The sequence below is a fragment of the Geotrypetes seraphini genome, chromosome 2 (assembly GCF_902459505.1).
Source record: "Geotrypetes seraphini chromosome 2, aGeoSer1.1, whole genome shotgun sequence".
Taxonomy (NCBI): Eukaryota; Metazoa; Chordata; class Amphibia; order Gymnophiona; family Dermophiidae; genus Geotrypetes; species Geotrypetes seraphini.
In genome coordinates this window covers 299,939,457-299,956,335 of record NC_047085.1, presented here as the reverse complement: position 1 = coordinate 299,956,335, position 16,879 = coordinate 299,939,457, and the positions used below count along the sequence as shown (strand labels likewise).

The following is a 16,879-nucleotide window of genomic DNA, read 5'->3' as shown; positions in this document are numbered from 1 at the left end:
AGCAATATTTGAAATTATATTTTAACTAATGCTGTATTAGACTGATGTATGTAGAAGCGCTTTTTTGAAACTGTACCTTGTGCTGAAATGTCTCAGTTTTCCTGTTGTGAACCGCCTAGAACTGTTGGCAGGGCAGTATACAAGAAAATAAATTATTATTATTATGCTACAGCAATTGTGCTATATATATAAATAAATAAATAACTTTAAATAGACTGTTGTAAAAAGGACTGAACTTATCTTATTGATGCAGTGTACTTATCTTATTGATGCAGTGTATTTGTGAATGTGTTTTATGGCAGAGTGAAATTTCTGGCAAGAAACTACAGCATAACAACAGGTAGTGTGTTAGATTTTTAAAGTACTAAATTATGAGATACCTTGGTATCTGACTCAGGTGTTGAAAGTGTATCAACCATGTAGACCCTTAAGGTCGGAGGGGATGTTAGGATTGGTTAGTGATGGGCTTGTCAAAGTTCGCTATGCAAAAATTAAAATCTCAATAATCTCTGTGGCAGGAGTGCTTTTATGGAATAATTTGACTGTACTGCTTAGATTGTTTTCTGATTTTCAGAAATTTAAGAGCGTGTTGAAGACAACCTTATTTACAGAGGCTTTTTCTAGAAAATGTTTTTACTTTTATAAATTTGTTTTTGAAGAGTTTTAGATGAATATAAGCTATTTATTGTTGTATTGTCATTTGACTGTATACGTATTATGTGAACTACTTAGGTTTAAGCGGGGTATTTTAAATAAATAAAATGATGTGGGCCACAGTTTACTGGTGGTGTATTTAATGCACCCCTTATAGTGGATGTAAATGAATATGTTTTAATGCATTGCACTAGAGTCAATTGCATCAAATGAAGAATAAACAGTGGCAGTAGGGGGGAAGGAAGCTTCAAAACCATACCTCTACCATTTATAGGAGGATTTATAGGTAAATACCTCATAGGCATTAAAAACCCATCCCTCAGTACATTATCTGCTATTGTGCCCGCAAAGCTCTGTGCAATACAAATCTTTTGGAGCAAATAAATTTAAATTTCCATGATAGTGCTAAACTTCTCTGATCAGAACTTCAAAGTTGAACACTAATGGGTGAAGACCGGATCAGATATGCTAAGCACTATCTGGGGATTTGGGCAGCTATTAATCGGCTAAATCAATATTCAGAGCTAGCTGGTTATGTTAATAGCGAACAAAGTCAGACATGCTATTTACGTGGACCGATTTGACCACTAAATTTAGCTGGCCAGCACTTAAATATTTGCAGCTTGCTGGCTAAGTCGCAGCTACCAACTCATAAACACCAAGTACCTTTTCCAGCTGGCTTCATGGTGGAAGATGCCATGGATAAACTGTTGTTACATTTGTGTATCTTCTATTTGTGAGTGGTTACAGTAAGAAGTGGATGAAAACCCTTCAAGGGGCCCAACAAAACTGACTTGGAGACAGTGGCATAGCAAGGATGAGTGGGGGACAGAGCACCCCGGGCACCATCTTGACAGGAGCACCGGCACCTCTTCTCTCCATCCACTCACCTCTTCAAAGATTTGCTAACAGGAAGCAGCATCTCCTACCTCTGCTCGAGGCAGCCTCAGCTCGCGGGATCAGGAAGTGACATCAGAGGGAGAGCTGAGGCCAGCACGAGCAGCAGGTAGATGCTACATGGTGCTGGCGAAGATTTGAAGAGGTACACAGGAGGTACCGGGCACCTCCTTCCCTCGCTAAGTCGCTGCTTGGGGAGTCAATTCTTCTCAAGGGGAAGAGGATGAAGAAGTGGGAACTGTGGCCCATTTTGATGAGATGCTGGGCAACAGACCCGAAGGGTACTAGGCTCCATCAGGAGAAGACGGAGAAAGATATTACTGGTATGAAAGAAGATATAACATCTAAGTATTTTGACCTTTGTGACTGGATTATTTTTACTTTTTTTCTCCCCTGCTTTCCTTTTGTGAGTTATTTGTTGAAAGAAGATTGTGAATCCTGTCAACATATGAGGTCCTTGTGACTACACCCCCACCACACACACACACCTCTATCCAGTCCACCAGGACATGCTTTTTCTTAAGTGATCATTACAAAGTGGATCAAGCATCCCACCCACAGTCACCCTAGTATATGCATATCAAATATAGACATGAACACAATGGCCTTTGGTTCAAAGACTCCTTATAGCTGAAGACAGTCATCCTAGAAGCCCAGGTATAGTAGTTAAGTCTGTGTGCAAAGATATGGCTTTCTTTTGCCAGCATAATACAGATCTTCTATCCACATATGCACTTACTGCACATCTTCCTGGTTCAATGGATGAGAATATTGATCCTGAAAAGCTCTGCAAAACTTCTGTGGGCTATGGAAATATCGGAAACTCAAAGCTGCACAAAGAAATAACTAACCACACAAACTTTATGCTGTAGAATTCTCACTTTATGATTATTATTTAGAGTCCTTATCATGCTCTTGCAATTGCTTCTCCATCTTCTTCTATCTTCTCAACTATCACCTCTTCTGCTTTCACCTCCTGATCCTGCTCTTCCTCAGTCAGCTCTTCGTCTTTCCTCTATGTCCCAGAATGCAATGCAAAGAAAAAGAATTGAGACAAACTGTAAGATACTGTAAGAGGCGCTATTTCAGAGGAAATGGAGTTGATTATTTAGGTCTGACATTGGGAACTATGCTCCTTCCCCTTCCCTGCACCAGCCCCATGGACATTAAGAGTACCATATGGCCAAAGCATTCCTTCTTTACCACAAATCAGAATGCAGATCACTACATTCATTTCCCAATGAGTACTATATTCTCTCTAATAATCACCTACCTCCAGTAATCGCCCACTCCTCTGCATCAGGATCCAAACCCCCCTGAAAATTTGGTTTAAAACCAAATCATGATTCCCCCAATAATCACCACCTCCAACTTGGCATTGATCTCCTCACCCTCCATCCTCTCCCCCCGCCCCCTCTAGGGATGACCAGATCTCTCTTCTTACCTCATCTAGGGTTATCATATGGCTTCAGAAAAAGGAGAAGATAAAATGTGCTCAGACATGTTGTTGTGAGATCAATATGGGGTACAACCCCATACAACATATCTTAGGTTTATGTAGATTTTGAATAAAAGTTACCGTATTTTCACGCATATAACGCGCGCGTTATACGCGTTTTTACCTACCGCGCATACCCCTCGCGCGTTATATGCGTGAGCGCGGTATACAAAAGTTTTAAAACATAGTTCCCACCCCGCCCGACGCCCGATTCACCCCCCCAGCAGGACCACTCGCACCCCCACCCCGAACGACCACTCGCACGCGCTCCCACCCGCACCCGCATCCACGATCGGAGCAAGAGGGAGCCCAAGCCCTCTTGCCCGGCCGACTCCCCGACGTCCGATACATCCCCCCCCCCCGGCAGGACCACTCGCACCCCCACCCCGAACGACCGCTCGCACGCGCTCCCACCCGCACCCGCATCCACGATCGGAGCAAGAGGGAGCCCAAGCCCTCTTGCCCGGCCGACTCCCCGACGTCCGATACATCCCCCCCCCCCGGCAGGACCACTCGCACCCCCACCCCGAACGACCGCTCGCACGCGCTCCCACCCGCACCCGCATCCACGATCGGAGCAAGAGGGAGCCCAAGCCCTCTTGCCCGGCCGACTCCCCGACGTCCGATACATCCCCCCCCCCGGCAGGACCACTCGCACCCCCACCCCGAAGGACCGCCGACTTCCCGACAATATCGGGCCAGAAGGGAGCCCAAACCCTCCTGGCCACGGCGACCCCCTAACCCCACCCCGCACTACATTACGGGCAGGAGGGATCCCAGGCCCTCCTGCCCTCGACGCAAACCCCCCTCCCCCCCAACGACCGTCCCCCCCCAAGAACCTCCGACCGCCCCCCAGCCGACCCGCGATCCCCCTGGCGACCCCCACGACCCCCCCACCCCCCTTCCCCGTACCTTTGGTAGTTGGCCGGACAGACGGGAGCCAAACCCGCCTGTCCGGCAGGCAGCCAACGAAGGAATGAGGCCGGATTGGCCCATCCATCCTAAAGCTCCGCCTACTGGTGGGGCCTAAGGCGCGTGGGCCAATCAGAATAGGCCCTGGAGCCTTAGGTCCCACCTGGGGGCGCGGCCTGAGGCACATGGGCCCAACCCGACCATGTGCCTCAGGCCGCGCCCCCAGGTGGGACCTAAGGCTCCAGGGCCTATTCTGATTGGCCCACGCGCCTTAGGCCCCACCAGTAGGCGGAGCTTTAGGACGGATGGGCCAATCCGGCCTCATTCCTTCGTTGGCTGCCTGCCGGACAGGCGGGTTTGGCTCCCGTCTGTCCGGCCAACTACCAAAGGTACGGGGAAGGGGGGTGGGGGGGTCGTGGGGGTCGCCAGGGGGGTCGCGGGTCGGCTGGGGGGGCGGTCGGAGGTTCTTGGGGGGGGGCGGTCGTTGGGGGGGAGGGGGGTTTGCGTCGAGGGCAGGAGGGCCTGGGATCCCTCCTGCCCGTAATGTAGTGCGGGGTGGGGTTAGGGGGTCGCCGTGGCCAGGAGGGTTTGGGCTCCCTTCTGGCCCAACTACCAAAGGTACGGGGAAGGGGGGTGGGGGGGGTCGTGGGGGTCGCCAGGGTGGTCGCGGGTCGGCTGGGGGGGCGGTCGTTGGGGGGAGGGGGGTTTGCGTCGAGGGCAGGAGGGCCTGGGATCCCTCCTGCCCGTAATGTAGTGCGGGGTGGGGTTAGGGGGTCGCCGTGGCCAGGAGGATTTGGGCTCCCTCCTGGCCCGATATTGTTGGGGAATCGGCGGTCCTTCGGGGGGAGGGATATATCGGACGTCGGGGGGGGCATCAGGCTTTCAGGATGGGGACAGACCTTCAAGGGGGGACAGTGCACGGAAGTCAGGGGGGGTGAACGGAGAGTCGGGACAGCGCACGGAAAGTCAGGGCGGGCGAAAGGAGCGTCGGGCAGCATGCGCGGTATACCCGTGAGCGCGGTATACCAAAGTTTTTGTACATATCAGCGTGATTTCTGCGCGCTATACCCGTGTGCGCGTTTTATACGGGTGCGCGTTATTTGCGTGAAAATACGGTAAATACTAAAACTGTTGTGGTTTTTTACGGACCATGCGTACGTTAAAGTATTCATACTGGGTCTTTTTTAAAACGGCCTCAGTGAAACACGTCAGGACCCAAGAAACTCAAAGTTAAGTGCTCATTTGGAGTTCACAATTATAATGAAAAGTGAAAAAAATGCTTGACTTGGGCTCTCATATAATGCAATGATTGAGAAGTAGTTAAGATATGTTGTTTGGATTGTACCCATATTGGTCTCACAACAACACTGATGAACACATTTTATCTTCACATTTATAACCCCCTCCTTTACTAACGCGTAACATGGGTTTTAGAGATGGCAGCGGCGGTTACAGCTCTGACGCTCATACGAATTCTATGAGCATTGGAGCAGTTATATTCGCTGCGGGCGCTAAAACCCATGCTATGCGTTAGTAAGGGAGGGAGTAAGTGTTTGACGAAATATGCCAGTGGAAATCAGTTTGGCTTTCAGTTACGTCATCATTACATTCAGCAAGCCTAATATAATCTTCATTTTTAAAAAAAATGCATAATGCGTTATGGACTCTGGTTAAATTATCAAAAATAAATATTTCCAAAAGAAAAACTTTGTTGAACCTTGTGACAGGGAAGCCCCTGTCACTGGCTTAAAACCTGCTTTAAACCCTGCCACTAAAGAAAATGTGCCTCTTCCTAAGCCAAGGAAGCTGCCCATTAATCCTGTTCCCAGTGCTAGGATCAGACAGACAGGCAGGGCAAAATGTGGCTAGAGCACCAGTGAAAATTACACAGCAGAATAAATGAAGGCCAGCTGAGAACACCCACAGGCAATCACAGAACAGGAAACTGAAGGCTAGGAGCTCTATCTTACTGCCTTCTGCTAAGAAACCCCCAGTCCCGCAGCCCTGCCATACTGACAAAATCTGCTTTCCAAGCAGAGGCTAATTGGAAGGGAAAAGCTCCATGAGCAGGGCTGGCCCAATGCTGCTCCAGAGGATAGCTTGTACCCAGTTTCAGAGAGTGAGGAATATCTTATAATAATAATAATAATAATAATAACAGCTTATATACCACAATACCGTGAAGTTCTATGCGGTTTACAAAGATTAAGCAAAGGTACAAATTGATTGACTTTAAGAGGGGAGGAAGAAAGAGGGTTAATAGGACAGGAAATCCATCTTATGGAGGTAGAGGAAGATATCTTTGAGGGGAATGAAATGGATTGCAGCCCAGAAGCCTTAGACTATATGTCTGAATGCAGCATGAGTGAGTAAGGTACTGTGTTGGGGAAGGGAATGAAAGTTTGTTCTATAACAATGGTCTAAAGCAGTGGTTCCCAACCCTGTCCTAGAGGACCACCAGGCCAATCGGGTTTTCAGACTAGCTCTAATGAATATGCATGGAGCAGATTTGCATGCCTATCACTTCCATTATATGTAAATCTATCACATGCATATTCATTAGGGCTAGCATGAAAACACGATTGGCCTGGTGGTCCTCCAGGACAGGGTTGGGAACCACTGGTCTAAAGTACTTAAAAGAGGCATTTCTGTCCTTAGGAGGGACTGTATAATGAATAAGAGTTTGATGTGTGAATATGAGAATTGCCTAATAGCAGAAATTAAACCAGAATCCCTGTATGCAAGCAAAGCATAGTGAGTGGGGGATGGGTAATGCTAACTAACCTTAAAAGGAGAAATAAAGCCCGGAGTGGATTCAGTGGCCTGACATTGCACATCCCTAATAGTGGGAACTTTTGGGAGGGGAATCTTAGACCATTAAAACAAAGGTGGATGGTTCCCAGCCCACTGTCCAGAAATAAGAAGGATAGTGAGGGTATTTATACTTCAGGCAGTCAGGTGGGGAGAACTTCCTGAAGAAACAGTGGGCTCAATATAATAATTGTGCCAAGCCTAAAAAGAGTGGAGCTAAAGCCCAGGGCCGGCTGGTCCACGGGGGCTTGTGTATATAAGTTCTTGAAACCAGAATGCTGCCCAGAACTGTGCAAAGCATGGCAGCCGAACTGTGAAAACGAAACCCGGATTAAAAGAGACTTGTTGGGTTTTTTCTTTTTTCTGATTGATACAAAAAATGGCTGTAAGGAGAACTTTGTGATAAACCTTTTCCAAGAATCATCAGCCGGTGTGGCTGAATCAGAACCAGTGCAATTAAACTGGATAATAAAACTTGGAACTGGCAATTATTGGGGGAAGGTTTCCCCCCCCCCCTTTTCTTTTTCTCTGCTGTTCTTATTCCAGAGTGGTCCTCCAAAGAGCACTAATACTTGCACCTGGGGCGGGAGCCGGGTTGCCAGCGCTGGGCCTACCCCTGGCCCCGTCACAACCTGTAAAGATACAACTGGAACTTTAGAACATATGATATTTAAGTGTCCATATGTTGCTTCTTATTGGAGTAAAGTTTGGCCAATAATGTCAAATTTACTTTCTATAACAGAACTGTTAACTTATTTGATAATTATCTTAGGAGGGTATGATCTTAAATCTAAACACTAATAAAAAAAAATCAATTATTGAAGAACTAAATAATGATAACAATTTTAACTAATTGGAAGGATTTTTCTAGATTGGATTATAATATATGTATAGTAAATATGAGAAAATTTATGAAATTAAGGGGTCCTTTTATTAAGGTGCACTAACTGATTTAGCACACGCTAAAGATTAGTACACATTAAATGCTGACATTCATTATATTCCTATGGGCATCTTAGAAAATTACCCCAAAAAACTTCAGGAAGGACATACAAAACTCCTAAAACTAATAGGCAATTTTCTAAATTGCCTAAAACTAATAGATTATGCCCTAATGGAAACCGTAGGAGGGACCTACCTAGACACTACCAGGTCTACCCACTGCTAGATTTTTTTTTGAGGTGGTTTCTACGAGGGCTACCATAGTGTTTCTCAACTGCTGAGTGAACTGATACATTTTAGATCTTGCTTAATAGTGATTTATAAGTGGAGTTTTTTGCCATATGAAGATGAACTGAGGCTTTTTCTCCACTTTTTTTGTTTTGTTTTGTGTGTTAAGCGAATGAGTGGGTCTCTGTATGAGTGCAGTGGGTAGACCTGGTAGTGCTAGTGTCTAGGTAGGTCTCTCCTACAGTTTCCAATAGGGCATATTCTATTAGTTTTAGGCAACTTAGAAAATTCCCATAATCTTTAGTGCGCACTAAATCAGTTAGCGTACCTTAATAAAAGGACTCCTCAGTGTGGTAGCTTGAGGAAATTTAAAAAGGGATGTGACTGGTTACTAAATATGAAGGAGTAAATGTTTGCAAATTTTCTGTTTTGTACATTGAGTTACGACACCCCCTTCACTTATCTATATTGTATTAGTTTTAATATTATTATTATTTTTAATTTTGCTTTGTGTTTCAATTTGTAGTGATTTCTTTAAAATTTCAATAAAATATTTGGAGGGGGGGAAGAATAGATTTACTGGGCAGCAAATTATGACATTTGGTATTCAGAAAAAGGAGGACAGATTGAGACATCCGGGTTTTCCTTCCATTACTGGATGAAAAACCCAGATGTCTCAATCCATCCTCGTTTTTTTCTGGAGCCATATGGTGACCCTAACCTCATACTCAAGGTTATGGTTCTGGGCTGGTGTAGGGCCTCAAGGATCTGCGCATGCTTAGGACCTTAGGCATACACAGATTCTCAAGGCCCCACACCAGCCTAACACCATAATCTCAAGATGAGGTAAGAAAAGAGATCCGGTTGCCAGGTGGGGAGGGGGGGGGAGAGAGAGAGGAGGCCGTGGAAAGCAACGCCAGTTACTGCAGGAGGCAAGATGGAGGACAGAAATGGTGGTTATCATGAGGGGTCATATAGAGGAGAAGATTGGTCATCATGGGGAGGAGGGCTGGAAGAGATAAATGATGCCTCTATTAATTACCCACTCTAGATTTCATATAACTTGGTGTTTCTAATAATAGCCCGACAATTATTCAAGAGAATACAGCATCTATTAAAAGGAATTAATGTATTAAAAATACTGTACAATAATTACTTTGGGGAGAAGCAGAGAACTTCCTATGTGTTACCACTGTGATGATTATTAGAATTGTCCCACATAATATAAATCAATATTTGATTATTCTTGTTACACAAAACAATTACCCTCACTTGACTCCAGAAGACTTTATAAACAGGCTGAAATTGATTTTTGGCCTGCTTATGGTGGAGGAGGGGTCTAGTGGTTAGAGCAACTGCCTCAGCATCCTGAGGTTGTGAGTTTGATTCCCACTGCAGCAAAATTGCAAGCACACAGAAAAAGCAGTATAGCAAGTCTCATCCACTTTACTCTTCTGTAGGCAGCTTTTCAAACTTGTTAATAACAAAGTAATAGAAGTGGAAGTGCACAGTAATCAATTTTCATTCCACCCAAGTGATAACATTAACTGGGGAGACTCTATGGCCCTGATTCTCTAAAGTGCATCCCGATTTTAGGCGTCCTACAGCTGTCTAATCAGCCAATCGGGATGCACGTTTAAAAAAAAAAAAAAAAAATGCTCCCCAGGCAAGCCTGAAGGCACCTCCGGGAGCCTAGGGAGATCCGCAAGATGCCTAAGCTCGTCTAAGGGCCTTAGGCGGGCCTTAGGCTGAACCTAGGCGGCCCTACGCGTCTCCCTAGTAGAGGAGAAGCTTAAAATGTAGGCCAGCAAAATGCTGGCCTACATTGTAAGTAGACGCGGCCGCTATACTTATCGCGGCAAGGGATCTCTCTGCCGCTATAAGTATAGTGGGCCGCGGCCCCCTGACCAGGAGGGTGCCCAAACCCTCTGCCCGAAGACGCACCCCCCCCGACACTACCGACTGCCCCCCCCCCACATTACCGATCCCCCCCCGACAATATCGATAGCTGGCAGGAGGATGCCCAATCCCTCCTGCCCGAAGACACGCCCCCCCCCGGCGCTAACCCCCCCCAAACCTCCACTCCACCAAACCTGTTCTTAGAAGGGTCTTGCACGTCTTGAGCCGGCAGGCACCTCGTCGAAATGAAGCGGGCCCGCCCCTTCCCGGCCCATCCTGCCGAAGCCTAAGGCCTGATTGGCCCAGGCTCTAGAAGTCTGGACCAATCAGGCCTTAGGCATAGCGGGTCCGCCCATCCCCACTTAATCTAAGGCCTGATTGGCCAATCAGACCTTAGACTTAGTGGGGATGGGCGGACCCGCTATGCCTAAGGCCTGATTGGTCCAGGCTTCTAGAGCCTGGGCCAATCAGGCCTAAGGCTTCGGCGGGATGGGCCGGGAAGGGGCGGGCCCGCTTCATTTCGACGAGGCGTGCCTGCCAGCTCAAGACGTGCAAGACCCTTCTAAGAACAGGTTTGGTGGAGTGGAGGTTTTGGGGGGGGGGGTTAGCGCCGGGGGGGGGTGCGTCTTCGGGCAGGAGGGATTGGGCACCCTCGTGCCAGCTATCGATATTGTTGGAGGGGGGGATCGGTAATGTCAGGGGGGGTCGGTAGTGTCGGGGGGGGGTGTGCGTCTCCGGGCAGAGGGTTTGGACACCCTCCTGGTCAGGGGGCCGCGGCCCGCTATACTTATAGCGGCAGAGAGATCCCTTGCCGCGATAAGTGTAGCGGGCTGTTTCTAATCTAACCCGTTTCTCTAACCCGCGTCTGTAACATGGACGCCGGTTACAGAATCGGGGTTTAGTTTAGGCCGATTCTGAATAGGACGCCTCTCCCGGGCGTCCTATTCAGAATCAGGGCCTAGGTGTCTTGCGGGCCTCGCCTTCAATATAGGCAGCCTGCCTGGGGAGCATTTTTTTTAAAAACGTGCATCCCAATTGGCTGATTAGACAGCTGTAGGACGCCTACAGCTGCCTAAAATCGGGACGCACTTTTAGAGAATCAGGCCCTATCTGTCTATAAACATAAGAAGGCACTATTTAGGGGCCTTAATAATACAGGTAGTGAACCTATTTTATAAGGACACTTACACCATAAGTGTCCTTATAGAATACTAGTGTAACCTGGCATCTGTGTGCCTAAATTTATGCATGCATATTAACGATAGCTTTATGGCAGGGTTACTCAATTCCGGTCCTTGAGATCTACAGGCAGGTCAGGTTTTCAGGATATCTACAATGAGAGAGATTTGCATGCACAGACTCTTTGGTACGCAGATCTCTCTCATGAATATTTATTGTGGATATTCTGAAAACCTGGCCTGCCTGTTGACATGGAGGACCGGAATCGAGTAGCTCTGCTGTATGGCTTGCGTAAATATGAACATCTACATTTATTTATTTCAAGATTTGAAGAACGTTTTATCCTCTGAAGCAGCTAGTTTGTCTAGTGAAACAAAGATCATTGTTGGGAAAATGTTATTTTGCTTTTATTTTTTATTTAAAACATTTTTTACTCACTATACCCTTCAATTCTATGCGAGTTACAAAATACATATATAATTTAAAACAATAAACAACCAAATAGACAATAAACACTTAAAACAAAACTCAATACAAACTGCGATCTACTAGCGCAATATTAATGACAAACCTTAAAAATACAGTAATCCTTCCTATCATCACTACATCTCATCTCACTTTCCTAAATGCCTGAATAGTGTCACTCAAACAATACAGTTTTGAGCAATTTCCTATAAGTTATCAATGAGGTAGCTCTTTTTACTTCCATTGGCAGGGCATTCCAGAACAAAGCCCCCTGTACTAATTGTGCGATGATGAAACACTAATTTTACTTTTTTCAACAATGGAACTTCTAATTGAAGCTGTTTATCTGACCGCAATGGCCTGCATGGCTGATATGAGATGAGCAAATTACTCGGCAGTAACGGCTGTTTTGTCTGTCTCAACTTAAACATAAGAACATAAGAATTGCCGCTGCTGGGTCAGACCAATGGTCCATCCTGCCCAGCATACCGCTCACGCAGCGGCCCCTAGGTCAAGACCAGTGCTCCAAATGAGTTCAGTCTCACCAGTTTAGCATGAACTTGTCCAACTTTGTCTTGAAACCCTGGAGGGTGTTTTCCCCTATAACAGCCTCCGGAAGAGCGTTCCAGTTTTCCACCACTCTCTGGGTGAAGAAGAACTTCCTTACGTTTGTACGGAATCTATCCCCTTTCAACTATAGAGAGTGTCCTCTCATTCTCCCTACCTTGGAGAGTGTGAACAGTCTGCCTTGCTCTACTAAGTCTATTCCCTTCAGTATTTTGAATGTTTTAATCATATCTCCTCTCAGTCTCCTCTTTTCAAGGGAGAAGAGGCTCAGATTCTCCAATGTTTCACTGTACGGCAACTCCTTCATTCCTTTAACCATTTTAGTCGCTCTTCTCTGGACCTTTTCGAGTAGTACCGTATTCTTCTTCATGTACAGTTACCAGTGCTGGTTGCAGTACTCCAGGTGAGGGCACACCATGGCCCAGTACAGTGGCATGATAACCTTCTCTGATCTGTTCGTGATCCCCTTCTTGATAATTCCAAGCATTCTGTTCGCCCTTTTCACCGTCGCAGCGCATTGTGCAGATGGCTTCATGGACTTGTCGATCAGAACTCCCAAGTCCCTTTCCTGGGGGGGGGGTCTCTCCTAGTACCGCCCCAGACATCCTGTATTCATGCATGAGATTTTTATTCCCGACATGCATCACTTTGCACTTATCCACGTTGAACCTCAAGCACAACACTTTAAACTCAATTTGCGCAGCCATAGGCAGCCAATGAAGCTGAACAAGTATAAGTGTGATATGTTTGATTTTGAGACACCCATAATCAAACATGCCGCCGCATTTTGCGCCAATTGCAGTGCTCTTACGACACATTTCAGCAAACCTAAGTAAAGAGCACTGCAATAATCAGTAGTTGGAATTAAACTCGTGCTTACCACTGTCCGAAAAACTGCATTTTGAATTTACCTTTATTTCATTGTGTTGGATATATTACAATGGATTGTTTGAAATTGCTCTGACTATGGAATGTGCAGATAAGTGATTTCATGACCCTGATGCTTAACTCCCAGTGCTCTTTCTGTTTTCTATGTGATGGAGTTTTTATTTTTTTTTGTCTATGATAATATTTATGGCAGCTTTTTGACTTTTGTCTACATTTGATGTCACTTTAACTTGAGGCTTCTTTTCTCCATCTGTAAGGCTGGTTTCCAGTAGAGCCCTGGGGGATTCTATAGGTTTGGGCAACATTGATTTGATAAAGTGTTTGTGAATTTCTGTTGCCTCCCACTTTAGTAATGTGTAAAAATAACCCATTTGGAGAAATTACCCCCTGAAAGACATACATACACAAAATGAAAGACACATACCAAAAAAACCCCCACATGCATGAACATATGCATAAAGATACGTAGACAGACAGACACACACAAAGACATGCCCAATATAACCACTGTCATTATAACATGAAACACTTTACCAAACATTTTCACACAAAGTCCTGGAGCAGACATGGATGTATTTGCAGATAGAAGAAGGGAAAATTTGCCATTTTGTCACAGTACAACTGCAAACTTTCCATCTTTTCTTTTTTTCATCTGTTTTTAGCAGTATTTAATTTTTACGTGCAATAATGAAGGGGGGCACATTAAGGACCTGATTCTATAAGTCGCACCGAACAAATAGATCTCATGCATATTCATTGGGGAAATTCTGAAAACCCAGCTTGGCTGCAGCCCTGAAGGAGCGAGACTGGCCATTCCTGAGTTAGAGAATACTGTAGTCACAGGCCTGCCACTACTGTGAAAAGAAGTGGTGAGATTGGATGGGGGCGAGTGCCAGCTTCCGAAGCAAGGTTGATGAAGTTCTTTGGATTCCGCTCACCTTTCTGCATCAGGCTGGTAGTAAGCAAAGCTGAGAAAAGTTCAGCTTGGGATGAAAAGTTGAGAACTGGAAAGTAAGATCGTGGCTCTGTGGTATTCTGAGCACAAAGCAGAAGACGGACTGACTCAGCCAGATGAGAGTGCTGTAACCAGCCAAGCAAAGCACCACCTGCAGTATCTTCTTAATGCTGTTATAATAGGAATCATTTGTCTTGATTGCAAGAGACCTGCCTTCCACTCAGGCTGTAATCATGTCTTTAGTTTAAGGCAATAACAGCATCACTGTGCAATCAAATAATTGCTTTCCATTCTGAAAAGTTTTTTGAATCGCTTTATTATCCAGCTGACACAAAGACAGATGGTTTAATAATGATGTTGATGACATCCTGCACATCCTGGTACACTTCACAGTGAGCTCATTGGAGAAGCATTGCCTTATTCTTCCATCTTATCCTGTATCACTCATTCAGACTCTGCCTACAAGGCCAGTATATACTGTGTCATGCAGAGAGTCCATGATTAGATTCCAAGATTAGGCCTTCTGCACCCCATGCCAGCTGGGATTGGGTGCTCTGTAGAGGCAGTGTTCAAAGCTCCTGTGTGGAGGAAGGAGGTGGTGTAGCAGCAGGCTGAGAACCAGGGAACCCAGGGTTCAAAGCCCAGCAACTCTTGTGTAAGTTATTTATCCTCTTATTCTACAACAGGTCGTCAAAAGTTCAGCATCAAAATTGTGTGCGTAAGTTATGGAATACTAGCAATTAAATGCATAACTAAGAATTCTCAACCCAGTACTGGGAACACCCCCCAGCCAGTAGGATTTCATATAATATGAGATTTTCATGCACTGCCTCTGCTGGAATAGGTTGACAGCCACTGGCATAGATACTGCACAGCCAATGACTCCAACCTACCTCAGAGCAAAAGAGCACCAGAGTGGGTAAGACCCACAGAAGGAGTGACACTTTAAACTTTTTTTTTCTAGACTATGAAGAAAGTTAGGGGTTGTAATTGAGTGGTGGAGCTAGTTGAGTGTGCAAATACCTGGAGTTAACAGGTTTATCTGTTACTTTTCTTCCCATTCTTGACCCTTCATTGCCCATCCCTTTTCATTAAATCTTTTGCCCATTCTTTTTGTTATTTGTTGAACTGATCTTGAGAACCACTTTGATGTCCGTAAATCAAACTGAAATAAATAAATAAGAGGATCCTCCACTCAAGAATACTCTGACAGGGCAATTCTATAACAGAAATAGGCACTCAGGCCCAGATTCTCTACATGTCACAGTTTGTTTGGACGCCAATAGGCGCCCAAGCTCAGTGAAAAATGTAGTTTAAATGATGTTTGAAATTGATTTTCAGGGCACCTACCAGTGCCTAAAAAAAACGGCACCAAAATTGTGCCTCTGTAGATGCTTTATGGCACCTAATGCCACTGTATGGAGGCACGTATGGATTCACATCACAGATAGGCACCAGAAATGTAGGCCTGGAAACCCCAGCCTTCATTTACGGTGCCTACTTCTACCAAAGGCACAATTCTCTAAATGGCATGATTGTGTGATTGACATGCAATCAGCGGCCGACAACTGAGTCAGTTAGAGAATCCGGGCCTCAGAGGGCACTTCATAGGATCCTATTTTATAAAGGAATGTAGGTGCCTAATATTTAGACATGAGCACTTATGCCATCCATTGAGCTGGTGTTAAGTATGAGAGCATAAATTATAGTCTTCTATAAGTGCCACCTCCTTGCAAATGTAAAATAAGTAGGTATTTGCAGAATAGCACTTAGGCTAAATTCTGGCATCTACATGCATGTAGAGCTAAATTCAGTAAAGGGTGCTCAAATTTGGGAGCAAAAAAATGAGCACTTAGGGCCTGATTCTATAAACGGTGCCTAACTCGTAGGCACCATTAAGTATGATTGTCAATTTTCCTCTAGATGCCATTTATAGAAACATGCCTAGCGATGCCTAAGTGATCTTAAGCACCAGTAGGCACTGAAGTGTTTTAAGCTGATCTTCCCTTCACATGTTTACCGGAAAAAAGTTGTATGGATCCAGTGGCGTACCTAGCATGTGTGACACCCGGAGCCCATCATTTTTTGGCACCCCCCCTCATGTGTACGAAAAACATGATTTTTAGTAACAAGCCACACGTCACACATGAGTACCTAGGAAAAGGCAGCATCTTACATACTGCAGTGATAAGTACAACAGCAATACACCCATTGTAAAACTAAACAAGCCAGACTAATACAGATCAATCCTGCAGTCAATCCTAACAGAAAATCATGCCTTTAGAATACACAGATCACAGAAAACACCTTCACCTAGTATGGAATAAGTAATCACAAACTTACTCCTCCCCCTTTTACAAAACTGTAGTGTGGATTTTAGCCACGGTGGTAACAGCTCTGACGCTCATAGAATTCTGAGCATCAGAGCTGCTACCACCACGTCTGGTGCTAAAAAATGCTCCACAGTTTTGTAAAAGGGGGGATAAAATAGAAATACATAAGACAAAGGTTAAATTGAACCAGCAAAAAGCTGGACTCTGCATACAATGCAATACCAGAGAAACAGTGGCACATGTCTCCTAAAGCAATAAATAAATAGAAAATTTTTGTTCTACCTTTGTCTTCTCTGGTTTCTGCTTTCCTCATCTTCTTCTTACTCTCTTCCTTCCGTCCACTGTCTGCCATCTCTCTGCCCCTATATGGCATCTTCTCTCCTTCTATGCCCCTTCCAGAAACTGTATGCCTCCCCCTTCCATCTCTCCTTTCACCCCATTGGTCTGGTATCTGTCTCCTCTCCTTCCCCCCTGCTCTGGCATCTCTCTCTCCGCTCCCTTCCTCCTGGTCTTCCCTGGTCTTCCTTCTCAATTTATTTTCTGCCTTTGTCTAAATTCTTTTTTACTATTCAGGCCTCAATTTCCCTCTTTCACTGTGTCTACCTATAGCTTGCCACCTCTTTCCCTAACTCCTTCCAGTAACTAACTCTA

At 45.4% G+C, this 16,879-nt stretch overlaps 1 protein-coding gene across 1 annotated transcript in view; it reads right to left on the bottom strand.

Moving 5' to 3' along the window:
• Positions 1 to 2,458: 2,458 nt before the first annotated feature.
• Positions 2,459 to 16,879, bottom strand: part of KCTD17 (potassium channel tetramerization domain containing 17) — a 116,501-nt gene continuing 102,080 nt past the window's right edge. Inside the window, exons 6-7 of the mRNA XM_033932835.1 lie at positions 12,385 to 12,413; positions 2,459 to 2,566 (exon numbers count right to left, since the gene is read on the bottom strand). Coding sequence (XP_033788726.1) covers positions 2,459 to 2,566; positions 12,385 to 12,413 — 137 coding nt within the window. The remainder of the gene's footprint in view (positions 2,567 to 12,384; positions 12,414 to 16,879) is intronic.